This window comes from Takifugu rubripes, chromosome 19 (assembly GCF_901000725.2).
Source record: "Takifugu rubripes chromosome 19, fTakRub1.2, whole genome shotgun sequence".
Lineage (NCBI taxonomy): Eukaryota > Metazoa > Chordata > Actinopteri > Tetraodontiformes > Tetraodontidae > Takifugu > Takifugu rubripes.
The window spans coordinates 15,696,741-15,715,782 of record NC_042303.1 but is presented as its reverse complement, the minus strand read 5'-3'; the positions used below and the strand labels follow the sequence as shown (position 1 = coordinate 15,715,782).

Here is a 19,042-nt window from a genome sequence, read left to right as displayed (position 1 = left end):
ATAAATCATAATAAAGACTTTAAATATTGTCCTGAAAAACTAACCAGTTTCGCTGCTTAAGATTGACCTTTACTTCATAGATTTAAATTTAGATTGATGTGACTGTATAAGTTTTTAATTAATGGATTCCAGACATTTGCAGGCTTCTAAATAAAGTTTTCCACTGTGGAAAGTGTTTTTTTTAAACGGTATCCAATGGTGACAGCTAACACAGGAGAATGGCTGTAGGAGTCTCTGTTGAAACTAAATCTTTGGCCCTTTGGTAACCATGGTAAGGATCTTTTGAGCTTTGTATGGGAATAAAATCCATTTTTTTTCTATCATGATTTTTCTGACCATATTTAAGTTTTGTCTAGCAGCGTGGTGTAAAATGAAGCATTTGCTGTCTGCATAAACTGTGTCACTGATGAATGAGTGTGCTGAAATTATGGGCTGAGTGTTTATTTATGACTGATTGTTCATGCAGAGTACTAGTCTGCAGCCACTCAGACATACCTTCAGTCATATTTGGCTGAGGAAATGAGTCCTTATGTGCCAATAGAAAGTCCTTTTCTCTGTCTCTTCTAAATTCGCTGGAGATCTCAGGCCATACTTTTACTTTTTCAGTTTCCATGGATACCTCTGGCGAAGAAGTTGATTGGATGCAACAATAAACTCTGCCTCTTTCAAGTCTTTGACAAATTTGTCTCCAAACTGACAAATTTAGAGAGACTTGTGCAACCTGTGCATGCACATATGTGCCAATAAACCTGGTTTGACACATGCACACGCCATTGGGTGACAATGCAGCAGCGATCAATGTAATCTTCCTTCAGTCAACCATCTATCTGTCTAGGGAGATGAGCAGTGTGTGAATGCATGAAATCAATTTTGCATTCATTTAAGTAGCAGACAGCCGCAACTGTCTGGCTCCAGAAGTGCCCTCGGCTGTCAATATATCTCAGTAACTTACAGAATCTTACAGTACAGAATATCCTTAGAAGTAAAGCACACAGTTATACTGAAGCTGGTTTATCACAGTTGCATTTCATTGTGTATTTCTATTTGAAACTTTAACAGAAAAATCTGATCCGTGTTTACAGTCAAATACTGATTAAACACTCACAAAATCAGATTTATGTTTACTTTTTTGCGCGTGTGTGAGACCCACTAAATCGGTGCACAAATATGCTCAAATTGATTTTTGTCGCCACCCTAAGGGTAGGCGGATTTTGCCCCATCTTTAAAACTGAAATTTATGCCCACAAGTAAAAAAAAAAATCAAGCAACTACATATTTTAAGCTAACGAATATGTGGGAAATATATTTTCAAAATGCGTTTGTTTCGGAAACATAGTCAGTTAAAATGTTGATGCTCAAAAAATCGAGTAGGAACTTGCAATATGATCGGAACCCTTTTGCCTCCACAGATTTGACCGGAGTTTTTAGCAGCTGCACATGTGCTCAGCATCGCTTTCAGCACGCCATTGTGAAACAGTTTCGCTTTGCTAGCTCTCAGCTTTGGGCACACGTTCTTGTTTAACATATCTTTACTGGATTTTACGAAATAAGCAACTGGCACACAATGTCTACGGACTCTTGGGCCCAGGCGGTGGATGAGCAAGAAGCAGCAGCAGAATCGGTAGATATTATGCAACACCGGCTAATCTAGCGACATTAGAGACATCAACATTAGAGAATGTTAGGTCAATTATTTTGTTATTGTAACGAGATCACTCAACGCACACGGTCATTTTATCTTTATTACTGTACCATTGTATCACCGATTTTGTCCAGTTAATGTATCCCTGTAAACCTTAAATCTACCGGCGGCCCCGGGTTATCGTGAGAGCTAACTAGTTTGAGGCGATATGCTGCGTGCTCGGGAGTTGTTAGCTTTAGCGATTAGCGAAACACCAAGTAAACGACTGAAAACCCTCGATAAATTGCAAATAGGGAGGATTACCTATAGAGCAGTTTTACGAATGTAAATTCTATATTACCGTTAAATTACCGGTATAAAACCGTGCAGGCCTGGTAGGATATTGTTTGTTATAAAAACTGCCAGTGACATGAACGTGGGTTTGCACATGAAAGCCTCCTTTTAGTGTACTTTTAAAAAATGAATGTTTGAAAAGTAATTTCTCTGAGTGTATTTCCTTGCAGATTGGTAATCTTCAAATAAAAGAAAGGCCAGAGGAAAATGGTAAGTGCAACAAAATTCCCAAATCCAACACTTACAAATGTCGCGGTTAAAACCTGCATCTGATTGTAGGTACAACCGCCAATGCAACCAATATTGGAGCTGCAACACCGGATGCAACGGGAGACAAATCCACAGAAGATGACAAAGGTGAGTTATTGACGCTTGGAGTTAAAGATCTGCACCATTTTGCGAGAATTGCTCACATTCTTGATGGCCTTTCTTCATTTTTTTGACAAAATGCAACTCATTGCTGCCCAATTTGTTTTGCCAGACGACAGAGCGGCACAGTCATTGTTAAACAAACTGATACGAAGCAATCTTGTCAAAAACACCAATCAAGTGGAAGTTCTTCAGAAGGATCCCAACTCCCCGCTTTACTCCGTCAGGACTTTTGAGGAGTTACGGCTGTAAGTACCTACTGCAAATTGTTTCTTCATCTTCCTACATTTCCTGCGGATATTAAATATTAATTAATGACATTGTGGTCTTGATTGTCTGCATATAAAGCATCACAAATAAAGACACTGTCTCTTTGTCTTGGTTCCAGCAAACCACAGCTGCTTCAGGGTGTGTACAGCATGGGTTTTAACAGACCATCCAAAATCCAGGAGACTGCCTTACCCATGATGCTCGCTGAACCGTAAGTATGGACTGTGGGGTCCTCGGGCAAGCCAGAATGTCTGACAAGTCCTATCCAAAGGCTTTTATCTTTTCCGTGACCTTTTTAAAGTATATCGAATTGGATAGACTTTCAGGTGTTGAAGTTGTTTAAATGCTTTTCAGGGTGTATAATATATGTTTCTTTCTTTCAGTCCACAGAATCTTATCGCCCAGTCACAGTCGGGAACTGGTAAAACAGCCGCGTTTGTTCTGGCGATGCTCAGTCATGTGGATCCCAGTAGAAAATATCCTCAGGTTGGTTTTCATCTATCACCATCGGGAACATTTGCAGTGCCTATTATAGTGAATTTGAGTGTGTTGATGTCAATTACTTCACATTTGTTTTAATGGCCATTTGATGTTTTTTAGTGCCTGTGTGTGTCACCCACGTATGAACTGGCACTTCAAACTGGGAAGGTGATAGAGCAGATGGGACAATACTATTCTGAGGTTAAACTAGTGTACGCCATCAGAGGAAATAAATGTAAGCTTTTTCTTCAAAAACTTTATTTATTGTTGCATTTTCCCAGTTTAACTGTAGCTTCAATAATGATTCCTTGTTCCTTATGAATATCTCAGTGCCGAGAGGGACAAAGCTCCAGGAACAGATAGTTATTGGTACACCTGGCACGATGCTAGATTGGTGTGGGAAATTTAAGTTTTTTGACCCCAAAAAGATCCTGGTGTTTGTGCTGGATGAAGCTGACGTCATGATCGACACACAGGGTCACCAGGATCAGAGCATCCGGATCCAGAGGTGAGCATATTTAATGACTGACAGCTCCAGGATTTGATCTACAGCTTCAGTAACACTTCCTTTCCTCATCGTTGTCGACAGGATGCTGCCCCAGAGTTGCCAGATGTTACTTTTTTCTGCTACCTTTGAAGAGTCGGTGTGGAACTTTGCCAAGCGCATCGTGCCAGACCCCAACATCATCAAGTTGAAGAGAGAAGAGGAAACATTAGACACCATCAAGCAGTACTACGTGTTGTGCAACAGTAGAGAAGAAAAGTTCAAGGCCCTCTGCAACATCTACGGAGCTATCACCATCGCCCAGGCCATGATCTTCTGCCATGTGAGTCACGTTCTGGACACTTGGCAATCATGTCACATAGTCCAAAAAGGTTATTTTATTTATTTATTTATTTTTTTAAATGCTTTTTCCTCTCTTGTCATTCAGACAAGGAAGACCGCAGGCTGGCTCGCCGGCGAGTTGTCCAGAGAAGGCCACCAGGTGGCGCTACTTAGCGGGGAGATGCAGGTGGAGCAGAGAGCTGCTGTGATTGAACGCTTCAGGGAAGGAAAAGAGAAGGTCCTGGTCACCACGAATGTTTGTGCTCGAGGTAAGAACTCGGTGCCAGGTCATCTAAAGCGGACATGTGCAGCCTGTTAAGCGTTCTTCCCTTCATAACCCTAAAGGTATCGATGTGGAGCAGGTGTCAGTGGTCATCAACTTTGACTTGCCGGTGGACAAAGACGGTAACCCAGACAACGAGACATACCTGCACAGGATTGGCCGCACGGGTCGGTTTGGCAAAAGGGGCCTGGCCATCAATATGGTGGACAGCAAGATGAGCATGAACATCCTCAACAAAATCCAGGAACATTTCAGTAAGTCTGATGTTCTTATTTTAGTGCGTAATGACTGTGTTTAAATCGGGGGTGCTGGAATTACGCTGACCCTCTTAACAAAACCTCCGCTTTCTCTTGTTCCTTGTTCCCAGATAAGAAAATTGAGAGATTAGACACAGATGATCTGGATGAAATTGAGAAAATCGCCAGCTAAAGGAGGCGGGCTGTTTACTGCAGGAGGATGGAGTCACCTTCCCCTCCCGCTCTACGAGGACAGTATGCTCCTGTAGTGTTTTAAGCTTTTATGTATTTTTTTTTTTTCTTTTAGCCGTCAGATTGAGGAGCAAAACCACGAAGGCAGCACATGTTGACACCTGGAAACGTCTCCTGTCAGACATGTGTTTTCTGGAACATACCCCATTTCACTCTTTGTACCTCTTTAAATAAAGTCTGAGTTATTTACTGTGTATCCTGATCCAGCGAACGCAGCCGTGCACACGTCTGTGGTACCAAACACACGTGGATGTATTTAGATGTGTTTGATATTTGACACAAAATTGACCTGCTCCTCTGCAAAGATATTTCCTAAAAAAGGGAATACACAATTTTACTTTTGCGCAACAGTGTTTGATTAGGAAAAGGTCTGTGTGATGGAATGTACCTGTACTGCGTAGACTGCGGCATTTAATTTGCTCCGTATTGACCAGAAGTACAAAGGGTGAATTTGGGTAAGCCGCTCGAACTGTTGGTTGGATCAGTGAGATAATGTGGAGATGGTAAAGGTTGGGTTTCAAGGGTCTATGCAAACTTATCCACCTGTGACCATCGAGTACTCTCAAACAACTGAAACGAATCCCTCTCTAACCTCAGCTTTAGCATCAGGGTGTGTTTTTCTTTACCCAAAACGTTTCCTATATAACACAGCCTCATCGTGGTCATTGAACTGTCACACTCACGCACCTCTCGAACGCATTTTTAACCTGTTTAAACCCAATGTCCCTCACCTGAGCAGGCATGTCACTGTTGATTATGTCCCCTTTTTTTTAAAAAACAAACTTTCTTCGAATCTCCATTTTACAATGTTATGACGCTGTGATGTGTTCATGTACCCTTTTGTGTCTCACAAAATCTTTTCAATCAGGGTCTCCAGTTTGACTTAAGCTCAGCTACATTTATAAGGATTGTGAGTTAAAAAAAAAAAAAAGCCTTCCTCAAGTGCATTATATATATACATATGATTTTGTTACTACTCAGATATTGGGCTTAATATTCTGGCTAACACTTGAAATTTCGACTACATTGAATTCTGGGCGTCTTTAGGATGTGTGAATAACCTTGAAACCAAATGCTGAATTGACGTGAGGACCTATGCCAATCAGATTCACTGTGTTCTCCAACACAGTCTAACATATAGACATTGTGTACTTGTGTACATATATGAAATTTCAGGTTAAAGAAATGCGTATCTGAATTATGGACACTTCTAAGAAGTGCAGAATCATTCCTCATGAGGTTAACTTTTTGACAGATGCAGTGCTTCAAACACGGCGAGCCGAGGTCGGTTAACCTTGGACTGGCGAGGGGGTGGGGGCGGTTACCAAAATTGTCTGTATTTGATCAAAGCGCTCGAACAGAAAAGGTAGAATCGGCCGGTCTTAACCTCGCACAAACCTCATCTGGCTTCCACTGGCACTGGGGAGACTGGCGGTGGAAGTCTGGTTTTTAAGTAGACTGTTTACAGAAAACCTGCTGGGGGGGGGGGGGGGGTCACTCCATTCTGTGCAGATGCAGCCAAATTAAAAGGGAGAATGACCTGAAAAGACCTACAGAAGCAGTGTATGCAGTTGTTTTTTTGTTTTCTGGACAGTTGGATGTAAACATCAGCGTGTGTGCTTGTTTTTGGATCCATACCACGACACCAGAGCCACGGACGCACGCGAGCAGCCATGGCTGTAGAGCTCAACACTCCTCCGCATGTTGTATACTGTCTTCGATGACACTTAATAACACAGTACATACGTGTATACATGAGTGCGACAACCGCGTGAGGTGAGGAATTATAGATTATAAATGTGTGATATTCTGTAGCTGCGCTGCATTCATGGACACGCTCATGTATTCTTAATATGTTGAATTAAACAGACTTGTACGTGTCATCTTGATGTGCTTGGATGTTTGCTTTGAGTTGTTTTTCTCAGGAAAATTAAAGTGGCAATGAGAGAAAAATTAAACCCAGAATTTATTAGAATCAGTTTGGTAAAAAATGAGATAAAATTATTCCTCCGAGGAGAGTTGCAGATCTGTCTGAGGTGAAAACTGCAGGTCTGAGGACACACAAGGATTGTCAGCGTCACTGATGATGTACGCGCCTGTTCTGACTTCTGACAGATGAAACCTACCGGAGTCGCTGTAGTCCACCCTGGTGAGGAAGAGGCCGTGGGCCGGAGCACCCAGGCCCTGTGGGTATGCCAGAGAGTCCCGAGCCTCCAGAACCTCTTTCAGCTGGGGCACAGAGAGGCGTCCCTTGCCAACAGCCACCAACGCCCCGGTCATCCTCCTCACCTGTACCGCCACAAAGGTTCACGTCAATAAACCTGGATGTTCTCGGTCGTTGCCAGCAGGTGGCAGTGTTTCGCTTTGATCAACCATCATGCAGCTCTGCAGATTTTGATGAAGCTGAGGACAATAAGAGGAACAAACCTGCTTGTACAGAAAAGAACGGCTGGTAAATGTCAGCTCCAGGAATGGAACCTCTCTGTGATGAATAAAAGATGATTAAAACACACAAATGTGTTAATATGAGAAATATTGGTAACAATATTAAGCTTGATCTGTGCAAAACAACTATAAGATTATATTTATTACTAAATTGCTATATAAAAGACATTTTCCAGTAAATTCCTTGCGAGATAATTCTGGGGCATTTATGCTAATTCAACACATCCGATAGAACAGGAGACTGTTTTCATGCATATATTTGTTCAAATGTCACCGACTGAATAAGCAGCTCAACGATACTATGCAAAAGATTTTTTTCAAATTTGATGTTTGACGTTTTTCCAGTCACTTAAATTGACTGACCTTATACTTAAGGGACAAAAGAGCGAACGGAGTAAAGCAGGCACATGCTGTTGGAGGAACTGGGTCAAATGCAAATTTGATTCACTGTGTGCCGTCTGATTACATTTGACATCTAAGGAGTACGAGACAGATTTATACAGAGAGGCTGTTAGCGCACGGACTCCACCGAGGGACAAGCATCAGAGGCAGACAAAGGCTGCTGCAGTCCTCCTCCGACTTGTAGTCAAAAGATGGCCACAGGGACTTAAAAATAAAAGCAGAAACTATTTACTGATTCTTTTACCGAGACTAAAAAGACAGAAAAATAAGCCCCGCCCCCAAGTTCTTACAGTCAAACGAATGCATTAGATTTTCACACAATGTATATTAAATGATCGTGTTTCTGAAGTGTTGGCTTTAATTTAATCATATTGGAATCATGATTGACTGTATGAAATCTGCAAGTAAGCATCTCCCTCAGAAAACAAATCTCTGCTTCTGCTCCTTCCTCTTCAGATATCTACTGACATTCTACACACAAGATGATTATTTCTGTCTCTAAAACTTAATTATATAGGCTTGAGTACTGATGTGACATCCATTCCTAATTTTTGCACAATGGCTATAGGTGTCCGGGTAGCTACATGCTAATTAGCTATAATTAGGGGACACAGTGACAAATGTTGTTTTAACAAGATTCTACATTCTAATGTTGTCTCGATATGTGTCCTAAGCACGCTGGGTTAAGGATTTGATGAGCTTTTTCGCGCCTACCATAACAGCCATGTTCTAGATGTGTAACCCCGATGTACGTGTTGGGATTAAAGGACTGTGTGACAGGTGCTCTTCAGTCTGCTGATGCCCATACTGGGCACCATATTTCCTCTGTAAATAAATAATGTCAGTGGAAGTGGTCTTTGGCATGCACAGTGCCCCCTGTGGATGTGTCAGCTAGACACAAAGATTCTCTCTGTCTTTCCATCTCCCCCCATTTCATACTGGAAAAGTGAAATTAGTTTAATCCAATTATGATCAGACGCATTTAATTTCTCGCCAAAGTTCACTGCTAGGTCAGTTTTGAGTCTCTTTGGTCTGTCTTTCCCATCACCAGTGAGTCTGACTGAAGCACAACCATCAAACACTGGCGGTACGTGCACAGTTGGCACAATGGTGTGACTAAATGATTCAGAGCTCCGGCTGTTATCAGCTGATGCAAGGCTGAGAGTGGGAAGGCATGTGCACCACAAGCATTTTTCTCCCTCTCGGAATCTTACAAATCCTCCAAATGAACTCATTTCTATGTATTTCTCGATAAAAAACTTAATATGATCCTAAAAAAGGCAACTGTTAAAGGTGAAAGTGCTGCCTGGCAACTGATCCAGGTTCTTTACAGGAGCAGCAGTAGATTATTTGAGATTTAGCAGAAATTAGAGGGGAATTTACAACTGATTAATGGGATTATTTGACTTCTACCTGTGGAAGTGAGCCTGTGCAAAGGAGACTCCGGTCCTTATGGTGGCTGCGTCCAGCGTCTTCACCGGGTTTTTAAAGGGCAGGTCAGAGTTAACGGCTCTGAAGCTGCTGAAGTCATGAACCCCGACCAGCAGGGCGGCGGCCTCACGCATGGCTTCGACATCCAGCTCCCTGATGAGCAGCGAAAACAAGACATATTTTTAAAAATCATTTGCATAGATGTTAACTGACAGTGTGGTCAAGACCAGATTTTGCCCGCTCACGGTGTTAACTAAGCCTGTGAGGAGCTGTGTGCTCCTTCTCTTTAAGCAGGGTCTTTTTTGAACTTTGGACTCCTGCAGCCACGTGAGGGAGCGAAACATGTCGCCGACCATCGGACTCGTGGGCAGGAGCGAGAGTGTGTGCTCGCTGTCTCGCTGCGTAAATGTGACCTGACAGAGACGCAGAGATGGAGCGAGCAGCGTGCCAAATGATTAATTCAAATGAAAATGCCAGAGTCATGAATGACTCCATGAGGAGCTCTGAAATCTTTCCTCCTACACTGATGTTTAGCCCTTTAATCTGCAGGATACAAAAGAAGCGCATGTACACACCCCTTCTGTTCATTATTGATGAATATAAAAACAATTCTCTGTTTAAAAAATCGACACAAGTCAGAACTGATTAAAAGAAAATGTTCCTTTCACGATTCTTTTTCTACTTTGATCTGAAGATAAAAGATAAAAAAACTCAAGTATGCCAGGCTGCTCTCCTTCCGTCGGGCCCGATTACATCATTGAATGAATTGCTCAATAAATCCAAAAATAATTACAGATCATTAAATCATCAGATGGGAAGAGACGGATTCTCTTATTCTGGGCAGAGCAAGTAGAACACATTCAAGATTAAAAATGAGTGAGAGAGGAGATGGAAATTCTTTTCTGTGGAGAGATGAGGGGATCAAAGGAGGGAGAGAGAAAGAGAGGGAGATGCTCATGGGTGGATGTGAATGGATGCTCGAATTAGAGGAGGGATAACAAAGCAAAGGCACCGAAATAGAGAGAAGGAGAAATAAGAATAGGTGGAGGAAAAGGTGTAGTGGGAAAAAGCGGAAGCACCGCCAGGCTGACGTGTGTGTGGGTGCCGCTCCGCGTGTGTGGAAGCCTGCAGCTTATCTTGCCCTACTTTTCCCTAAAAAAAAAAAAAAAAAAAAGTCAAGTGCAGACAAATATCCATACGTGCGCGCTCTGAAATGTGCTGTTGCACCCTCCCGCCTTCCAGTCACAGCCACAAGCTGCTCGCCGTTTCATCTCTCCTCCTGTGTTCTGTCCATCCTCATGTGCCCTTCCTCTCCTTTTCATCTCCTTTGTTTCTTTGTTTGTCTGGTTGTCAGCCCAGATGCTTCGCGAGGCCCTAATTTTCAGCTGCAGCATGCAGACAATGCATGTGTTTTCACATGCCTTTGTTTGCGCAGGGCGTGTGCACGTGTGTCAGTTAAGGTCTGACAGGTGGATGTGGAGGGGAGAAATTATGGTGCAAATGCTGAAAGGAAGCGTAGGGGATGAACCATACGTGTCAGGGAGGTTCCAGCTGAAGTCACGCTCTGTGAGGGGAACAGGGGACTGGAAGCAGGCTCCTAGGGCCACGCGGTAGACGTAAGTGCGAGACCGGGCACAGAAACGGGCGTGGAAATCACCGGCCACGCGGTGCGCACGGGTGACGCTGTGGGAGGAGCAGAAGAGCAAACAGAGAGAAATGTCAGAGTAATATTTGACATTCGAGGGCAGATTTGGACACTGATTTGAATATACATGAGTTACCAAAAGAACTCACTGGAGGCATAAAAATTAACACATTTCCGTTTGTTTTGGATGAACTTTTGATAAGAAAAGCTGCGCTCAAAAGTTAGTGTGACAGCAGACTCAGGAGGCTCCACCGGGACAGCACATCTGACAGGCACACAAACAGCCGGGACTTCAACCGAAGCAACAATTTCCTCTCATGATTAAATCAGTCGCTGTGGATTCATTTATGGCTACACGTGACACATTAAATCGAGATGACAAACTGGCTCCCGATCAAAGGCCCAAACATTCTGTAGTCTGCTTTGTGCACAGCAGTTGTTAAACCAGTATCAAGGAATAAGAAAACATCAAAGATTTGGAAGGAACTTCAAAAAAATATCTGTGTTACTGACTCAGTTGAAAAACTTCAAGTGTTAGTTAACTAAATGTAAGTGACGGGGGCCAGATCTGAAACTAATCTGCTGAACATTTTCAGCTTTTTGAACTTCAACAGCAACCCTGAAAATATATTTTACATCTGAAGTCAGAGATACCCAGAGTGTGTGTGTGTGTGTGTGTGTGTGTGTGTGTGTGTGTGTGTGTGTGTGCAGTCATGTGTTAGAGAAGGTTTTCTGTGCCCACACTTCTTGTTGTTTCCACAGAAGCACATGCACCAGTTCATGTGTATCTGGGCACAGTCCGAGAAACTGGGTTATGTTTCCAAGGGAGGAAATTGGGCGTGACACGTGGTGGAAGAGGAAACTCTTGCATCTACCTCTAGCATGTGTGACCCCTTCAACCACACACTATACACACATTAAATATTCATCCAGAGTGCCCGCACGGCCTCGCACATTTGGGAACTGGGGCACATTGTTTAGCATAGCATCATTCTGCTGCTCAGCAGTTTCTTCTTTTTGGAAGCGGGCTCTTCATTTTAAGCCCCCACCCCCCCCCAACAGTGAGGGAAGTCCCCACTGCAAAGAAACATTTTACACTTGAAAGATTTTTTATGTTCAATCTTCTGGAGTGCAGAAGTCTCAGAAGGAAACAGTCCAATCCTACAAGCTGCGAGCCACACATTCAACACCCATTTCTCTCTGGTTGTTCGCTTAGAGATGGTTCGAGGGTGCCGGAACTGGCGGGGCAATTAAAAGTTTTAACTTTGATCCAATCTGAACACGAGCAGTGTGTATTAGCATTGCTGATAGTTGAATATTTTGGAAGAGTGAGCATATAAGGAAGCTCAGAACCCATAAATCATTCTGTATTATTAAACATCTTCATGAGGCTGAGCGAGAACAAAAACGCGGAAGATTTCAGAGCAGGTTCCACATGTCGGTGTCTACAACGATGGTAATTTCCATTAAACCGGTGTATCTGTGTGTGTGTGTTTGTGTGTGCGCTGATGGATGCCATCGACCAAGCAGAGCAGAGTTAATCCCTTCTAACCTTCTCTCTACAGGTTTAGGGATTATTGGGATGCAGAAAGCTTCCTCTTCCTCCCTCCTGTCTTCTTTCTCCCATATGGCTCGTTCTCTTTCACACACTTTACTGGTCTACTGTAAAGCAGAGAGCTCAATCTTTGTCTCTCCCCTCTCCTTTTACCCTCAGCTGTTTCTAGATTTTCCCCATTTTTCCTCTCTTAGAGAGGGAGAGAGAGAGACTCAGCCTGAGCTAAAGTAGCATCCAAAAGACAATAAAGACTCAAAAGCTGAGAGCTCTTCCAGATTAAATTCTCAACAAAATCAACTATTTGTGACAGAGAAAAGGACATGTATTTTTAAAAAAAACTACTAAAATTTAAGATTGTAAATAGTATCTAAAACCTTCTCTTTTCTTCTCAGTTTTGGTCCTTTGTTAGTATTAGTAAGTATTATTAGCATTAAAATGATCCGTAGATTAGTGGTATAGACACAGAAAAATATAACTAATAACTTCTTGTAAACATAAATTAAATAAAGCTAAAACAAGGTCAGACTGAAGCATTCTGACCACCTCAGGTGAAACTGTCCAAAAATGACACAGTAACATTCAAGTAACACCTTTGTTATATTTCACACTTGTCCGAAGAGTTCTGACTCACCTAATCTGTTCTGTCCTCAGATGATAATTAAGAGCATCAACCAGAATGTGAGCAGCAAATGGAGGTTTATCATCCCTGCGCTGCAGGTCAAAGTGGGCAGAGTTGGACAAAGCATGAACACCGGCGTCCGTCCGACTGGAGATCGACATTGACACGGGATTGAGCGGCTTCAGCTTCCTGACAGCATCCTGCACACAGAGTTTAATTATATAAATATATTTAAGACATTCAATATCAGATGGAGCTCTCAGGAAATGACAAGCAAGAGCCTTTTTGATTAAATAATAACTAAAACTCTCAAGGGGGGTATTACCGCAGATTTATTGGGTTCAATAGAGCTCAATTCAAAGATCTTTAGTTTAACTGACCTCCAGGTGATCTTGAACACCTTTTTTGACCAGCTGTTGTGGAGGCACTTTCACAACACCACTGAAATAAAAATCATGTTACATAATTACACTACTGCTCCAGCGATTTTCCCAGCAAAAGTACTTGGCTATTTGGGTGGAACACTCACCTGTAGTTTGTTCCAATGTATTGAAAAAAGATGAGATATCGTGCACAATTGCGCATGGTCTCTCCAGATATGACATTTAATCATGTTCGCATTTTCTCTTAAAGTAAACAGGGACTTTATGATAATGGCTTTGTAGTTTTAATTTAGCCTTTTCAAACTGAAACGAGAGTGACAGAAAGACAATTTGATAAAAACACAGAACATTCAAAGACTGAAGCCACGCTACACGGACCTGTCTGGAGGAGACAGCAGCCGAGGCAACAACCGGAAACGTGTGGCCTCTTAATTTGTAGTCCGGAATGAATATCACGGTTGGGGCGTACTTGTTCTTTAAAGATAACGTTTGTTTGCTATCATTACTCCAACAGTTAGAGCTTTGCGCCTGAAATCGACTCAACTAAGCTGAATGTTGTTATTGAAAAGATTTCCTTAGCAAATAGCAAGGTTATCTGTGGCGTCCTGTCAGTCTCATGTTGATTACGTCATATCCCCTTGCTGCCCCTTTGAATCCGATAATGTCCAGCTGCAACAAGTAAGCTTCCCTGGACCAAAGACCGATCAATCCGTTTTTTTACTCAAAATGGACCATCTTACAACCTTAAAACATCGATTTAATATCAAAGGGGAAGACAACACGAGAAATACCAGGGGGAAAAGATATGACATGAAATAAAGTGCATCATTTAAAAATGATTTTATTATTTATATATTATACCAGTGTTTTAGTAGTCTATATTACAGTGAAATTTTGTCGAAATGTCGTTGCAACCCTGACTTCCACGTTTCCATCCTGGACTGTTGCAGCGCATTGTAACTAGTCGGCGCTCTTCTCTTCTCTTTCATTCTCCACGGTGCGTGTACGCCTCTGCTCTCTCGGCAGAAGCGTTGTAGTAATCTGCCTGCCGCGCACTGGGCTTGCATTTTGTGTCACGGTGCCATCAGGAGAGGAGAGACTGGCTGCTGCCCGTCAGAGGATACCATTCATCGGCCACACGGTTCAAGCGACATCCCGCCGCGGGCAATGACACTGGCAGATTGAAGTGGGAATACACGAAAAAACGCCAAAATGACGGTGGACTTTGAAGAATGTATAAAAGACTCACCCCGATTTAGGTAAGGCTGCGTGTACGGGCGCATGGCAGCGGCGCACACCTTCTTTTACGCATGATTTTTTTTTAGAGTACTACTGAAAATATCCGCACATGAAGAATTTATGATGGCATCAATAGTGAAAACGATACAACGCTCTGTCTAATGTCTCTCCGGTGTGTTTAGAATCTGGAATTCTACTCATTTTACATGAAATATTTGATCAAATTCCTCACAGATTCCAGTGTCTACACACGGTTACGTTTTCAAACATCAGTGCACAGTGGTAATTTTGTAGGAATGCATGTGAGAACATCTGTGATTTGCTGGATTTTGTATGTGGGTTGTCAGGATAGCTCAGTGCTGAGAGGAGGGACACTCATTCACATCTGCACATGAATCCATTTTGCTTGTGCGAGGAGGGGGGGGGGGGGGGGGTCTCAGATTTTTCACTCATGTTTCTGTGCTTTTTATCAACCCCATTGACGTGTTGAATAAGTAAAAAGTGCTATTATAATGCATGCCAAAAGATTGTGTGACACACTTGCTTGGCTTTTTGTCCTGCGGTGTGGATCTGAGGTAGGAGGCTGGAGAGGAGATGCCCTTGCAGCTGCAGCTGCAGCAGCTTTGGCCTAGCTGGCAAACAGGCAGCAGGGAGAGGAGAGTACTCGCCCTCTGCAGGGTCTGCACTGGGTTTGTGTCCTGGGCTTTGGTCCAGCTGTTCAGACCCTTCCGTGCTCTCACAGGAGGGTGGCAGCACCATTCAGTCCACATGCCAGCCTGGCCAAACGCCTGTACCAGCCATCCGGGAGATTCTGAAAGCTTAACAGAGATCACCTTTTAATTATGCCAGCAAGTGCAGGCTGTCAAATGTGATCAGACATTTAATCCTATCTTGTCCTCAGCAGCCCATTTGCTCTTGATTGTTGGTCCCTAGCTGCCCTTCTCTCTCTTCCTTCATCACATGGGCACAATTAAACTTCTGTGCTGATCAGTGTGGCAGATACTTTGTGATTTGAGGGAGCACTAACATTTTGGAATGAAAGAACAGCAGAGGGGAGACAGACGGTTACTTATGTCCATCCTGAGTGACGGATGGCTCCGAATGGAAGGTCACAGGAAGAGACTGAAGAGAAGCTCAGTCAGATGCTTCCCTTTCTGTGTTCTGGTTCACACTCCCACGGTCTTATGAGGAATGGTATTTTAAAAATCCTGCCAATGTCACAGGAAATGGATACTTTCTTTGACCATAGATACAATTCTGCAATTGTGATGTGTTCCAATAGCATCACTGTTATGAAAGCATAAAACATGAAGATGATAATAAGTTTCATTGTGCATGTAACACATCTATAATGGCTGGTCAGAAAAGAGTATTGTCTAAAGTAACCCATCTGTGCAAATAGCCACGTGGCTTTGATCGGCGCTGTTCGTTTTTGCCGTCTAATTAAAGTCTACCATTGCAGACATTTCAATTATGCTGGCTGGGCTGGTGGTTGTCCTACTTTTCTTTCTCCCACTTGTTGTGTCATTCTGGAAGAGGAGCAGAGTCCCCAACCTGTCTGCCTTCCCACACAGTGCTAAAATCCTCACACACGCCCTTCTTCTTCAAGTTTGGACTTGTGTCGGCACGTGTGGGGCGAGCGGTGACGTGACAGTATTAGAGTTTCTCTAACACTCGTCCTTTTGTCCGGTCTATCCTCCTATCTGTTCCTATCTTCAGCCCCGCCTTTAAATCATTGGACACCTGCTGCATTCATTCATTCATTCTACAACAAAAGGCCTAATCTAGTAATCTGAAATCCTTTGAATCTCCTTGCTGTGGCTCTTGGATGATGGCTTCATCATTTAATGGCCGGTTGTCGGTGAAATGTGTGAAACATCCTCATTATTGTGATATCAAACCAAGTGGTTCTACATCACACTGTGCACGTACAAAAAGGAGTGTATCACGCACCACCTTACACTGATCCCTTTATGGCTGCTTGTCCTGCCGTTGGATGCATTATATTCAATGGACATGTGGGTGTGAGCGGTTGCCTAGCAACAGCTGCTGTAAGTGAGTCAAATGAGAGCACAGAGAGGAGAGAACATGTAAGAAGGGAGGGATGAATCTCCCAAACATCCGAGTCTGGGTCTCCGTTTCATGCGCTGCCCGGCACATTGAAATCGCTCCGTTGCGTCTTCGTACATGTTGCAGGTGTGGTTTTGTCTAAATCCACCTGTGTCTGGCAAAGGAAAATTCCCACATAGGGAATCCAAGCGTGCACCGGAGAGGTGGCAGACAGAGAGGCTGCTCCGCCTGTCTGCCTCTTTGTTGTCTGCGTCCTTTTCTTCCACCTCCAGACACAATCAGGCTGTCCAGCCAGGTTTAATGAATGAGTCAAAGAGTTTCAGATGATTGCAGAGCGGAGACGCTCCGACCACACACGTGAGAGAAATCTTACTTTGAAAACAAACTAAAAAGCTTCTAATTGAAACCAGGTTCAAGTGGGAGTGTACATGTCTTAAATTTGTCTGTATATTTGCCACTTCAGATGGGATGTTTTAGGGCCTTTTCTGCCACAGTTCTTGCACGAGTCCAGTGTCTGACATGTTTTCCTGCGGGAATCACCGATGAGCAGTTACAACTTGTCGGCCCACTTTTCTAAGAGGCAACATTCTGTCAATCCCAAACTATGCAGCCCGTCATTCTGCACTAATAAAGAGAGAAACCTATTTTCTCTGACAAAAATAAGTGATTGTTTAATAAAACACAACATAATAAAACACGTTTCAATGAGTACAAAGTGGCCTTAAAGACTGATGGTTCCCCCGTCACATCTGTGGTCCTCACTTACATCATTTATTAAACCGCCACACAACATTTTTGCCAGTCTTAGATCATTTAGGCCATCAGCCTGAGAAACAAAAAAAAATCTAAACCACAGTGGGATGTCAGGGTGGAGGCACGCTTCTATTAGTGGTTTGTTCCAGTCCAGAAACAGACACTTTGATAATTAGTGTTAATTAGTAAACACTGGCCTGGAAACAGTGAAGAGGATCTTCTTTTTGACATTTTCAACAGGAAACATGTTTCGAGCCGCCCCTGACCCTCTGAACTTCCCCAGAGTTGATCCTCACTGCAACATCAAATCCTCGGGAAGAAAGATTCCAGACCACTCAAATTACATTACTGATGTCAGGCCGCCAATTCCCAACCACTCTCCTTAATGCATCCATGTACCCAGGAGCTGTCCTGTGAAAATAAAACCATCCTCACATTCACTATCCTCTTACTCTCCATGTACGGAGATTCTCCATTTGTTGTCACACTTAAGGCAACTCAAACAAATGTCTAGTTCAAAATTCTGTCCCTCCACCAAAGTCACCTTTTGTTGTGTTTACGGGCAAATATCAGCAAGCAGTCGAGAGATCATCCACCTTGAAACAATAGATTTAAAGCGATGTTGGAGAGTCAAAAACATTATTCTCCACTGACGTGACCCCTCACATTGGTTTACATTGGAACAAAGTTGATTTACTTCCTTAAATCCACAATGTGGAACGTTTAAACCGTTAAAAAGCCGAGTCCTTTGTTTTGTACGGCTTTAAAATGATTTTAAGAGACTCACAACTGGAGAAAAAGCTCCTAATGATGTTGTGATGGGGTCACGCAGCGCGCCGACCTTTTAAACTCTCGTAACTCTTAAGCGCCACAGAAAGAAGCGCAGAAAGACAACGCAGAGCGTCAGCGCTTCTGAAGGATTTTGACATCCCCGATCAGCTCCCATAAATATTTCAGCTCCCTCTGTGCGCGTGTAAATGCAGAGGTCTTGGTGGGAACCTCCTGTTAAGTGCAGAAAAACATGCCGTTCCCGTCAGGCGTTAGAGGGACTGTGGGCACTTCAAAAGGTTTTTGCGGCGGGGGGAGTGTCGTTTTTAGCGCGGATGCAGGACGGGGCACCGACATATGATCCTGCTGGTTCAGCTTTGCCGTCTGCACATCCAAAATAAATATCTGCGCTGCATCTTTTTTTTCCAAAGAGGGGAATCCATTGTTGCAGCTCTACGGCGGGACGGTGTGGGGAGCAGCCACACCCGTATCTGAAAGCAGATGCACATTAAGGCTGCGCCCTCAAATGTCCAAGGCTTCAGTACATTTGTGCGAGGCAGCGCCACAAATACCCTGAAGAGGCAGAAGGGAAGCAGCGTAGATATGCTGAGTTTATTCAGCATCTGGTGCAGCTACTGTTTAACTTTCTGCTTTAAAATCTGGATTTCCTGTCTGTGTCCCTGCGCTGCTCACATGAGAGGGTGTTTAGCAACGAACTGGATCTGATGACTAAATCCACCATTCATGCAAAAGGCCCCGTTCACGTGCCAAAAGTAATGAATGTGAGCGTATGAAGACACCTTTGAGTTTACGCAGAAGCATCAAGAGAGACGGTATGTCCCAACGCTCCTGCTGTAGGTGATGACTGACTGGATTAAGCCTGCAGAGAAACGTGCCACCGAGGCTTCGCTGCTCCACAGCTGACTGCTGCAGTTACCACGGCGGGAGTGTTTGAATGATCATTTTTACTTTAGCAGTTTCAGTTTGACAGTGAATCACTTTGTGTTGTAGGTTTTGCTCATTTCCTGTTAAAGAGACAAA

The 19,042-nt window shown here is 43.3% G+C and overlaps 3 protein-coding genes across 6 annotated transcripts in view; 2 read left to right on the top strand and 1 right to left on the bottom strand.

Moving 5' to 3' along the window:
• The first annotated feature begins 1,409 nt into the window (after window positions 1-1,409).
• ddx19b (DEAD-box helicase 19b) lies at window positions 1,410-6,574 on the top strand. The gene is made up of 12 exons (XM_003973614.3): window positions 1,410-1,621; window positions 2,146-2,185; window positions 2,255-2,332; window positions 2,457-2,592; window positions 2,733-2,825; window positions 2,998-3,100; window positions 3,215-3,329; window positions 3,425-3,602; window positions 3,684-3,921; window positions 4,027-4,189; window positions 4,266-4,457; window positions 4,571-6,574. The coding sequence occupies exons 1-12, from the start codon at window positions 1,565-1,567 to the stop codon at window positions 4,630-4,632; spliced, it is 1,455 nt and encodes a 484-aa protein (XP_003973663.1). The 5' UTR covers window positions 1,410-1,564; the 3' UTR covers window positions 4,633-6,574.
• Window positions 6,575-6,638: 64 nt separating this feature from the next.
• pusl1 (pseudouridine synthase like 1) lies at window positions 6,639-13,809 on the bottom strand. 2 transcript variants are annotated; one of them, XM_011614249.2, is made up of 9 exons: window positions 13,550-13,809; window positions 13,318-13,474; window positions 13,169-13,229; window positions 12,801-12,988; window positions 10,503-10,652; window positions 8,952-9,122; window positions 7,119-7,173; window positions 6,818-6,980; window positions 6,639-6,742 (listed from the first exon to the last, which is right to left on the bottom strand). In XM_011614249.2, the coding sequence occupies exons 2-9, from the start codon at window positions 13,371-13,373 to the stop codon at window positions 6,693-6,695; spliced, it is 894 nt and encodes a 297-aa protein (XP_011612551.1). In that variant the 5' UTR covers window positions 13,374-13,474; window positions 13,550-13,809; the 3' UTR covers window positions 6,639-6,692. The 2 variants fall into 2 exon arrangements, with proteins under 2 accessions (XP_011612551.1, XP_029681942.1); XM_029826082.1 differs by having other exon boundaries at window positions 13,318-13,809.
• A 245-nt stretch (window positions 13,810-14,054) lies between these two features.
• LOC101062713 (arf-GAP with coiled-coil, ANK repeat and PH domain-containing protein 3-like) overlaps window positions 14,055-19,042 on the top strand; it is a 32,454-nt gene continuing 27,466 nt past the window's right edge. Inside the window, exon 1 of one of the 3 annotated variants that reach the window (XM_029826080.1) lies at window positions 14,055-14,430. In XM_029826080.1, coding sequence (XP_029681940.1) covers window positions 14,384-14,430 — 47 coding nt within the window. In that variant the 5' untranslated portion in view covers window positions 14,055-14,383. The remainder of the gene's footprint in view (window positions 14,431-19,042) is intronic. The other 2 variants (XM_029826079.1, XM_029826081.1) reach the window with 2 other exon arrangements.

What these genes read in the sequence shown, in the direction of transcription:
- ddx19b (XM_003973614.3), top strand. Translation starts at nt 1,565, where the DNA reads ATGTCTACGGACTCTTGGGCCCAGGCGGTGGATGAGCAAGAAGCAGCA. An exon ending in ATCCACAGAAGATGACAAAG is followed by an intron (nt 2,333 to 2,456) that starts GTGAGTTATTGA and finishes TTGTTTTGCCAG; the next exon opens with ACGACAGAGCGGCACAGTCA. An exon ending in CAGAGCATCCGGATCCAGAG is followed by an intron (nt 3,603 to 3,683) that starts GTGAGCATATTT and finishes CGTTGTCGACAG; the next exon opens with GATGCTGCCCCAGAGTTGCC.
- pusl1 (XM_029826082.1), bottom strand. Translation starts at nt 13,373, where the DNA reads ATGCGCAATTGTGCACGATATCTCATCTTTTTTCAATACATTGGAACA. An exon ending in CTGAGGACAGAACAGATTAG is followed by an intron (nt 10,653 to 12,800) that starts GTGAGTCAGAAC and finishes CTCCTCCCACAG; the next exon opens with CGTCACCCGTGCGCACCGCG. An exon ending in AGCTGGAACCTCCCTGACAC is followed by an intron (nt 9,123 to 10,502) that starts GTATGGTTCATC and finishes GCTGCTCATCAG; the next exon opens with GGAGCTGGATGTCGAAGCCA.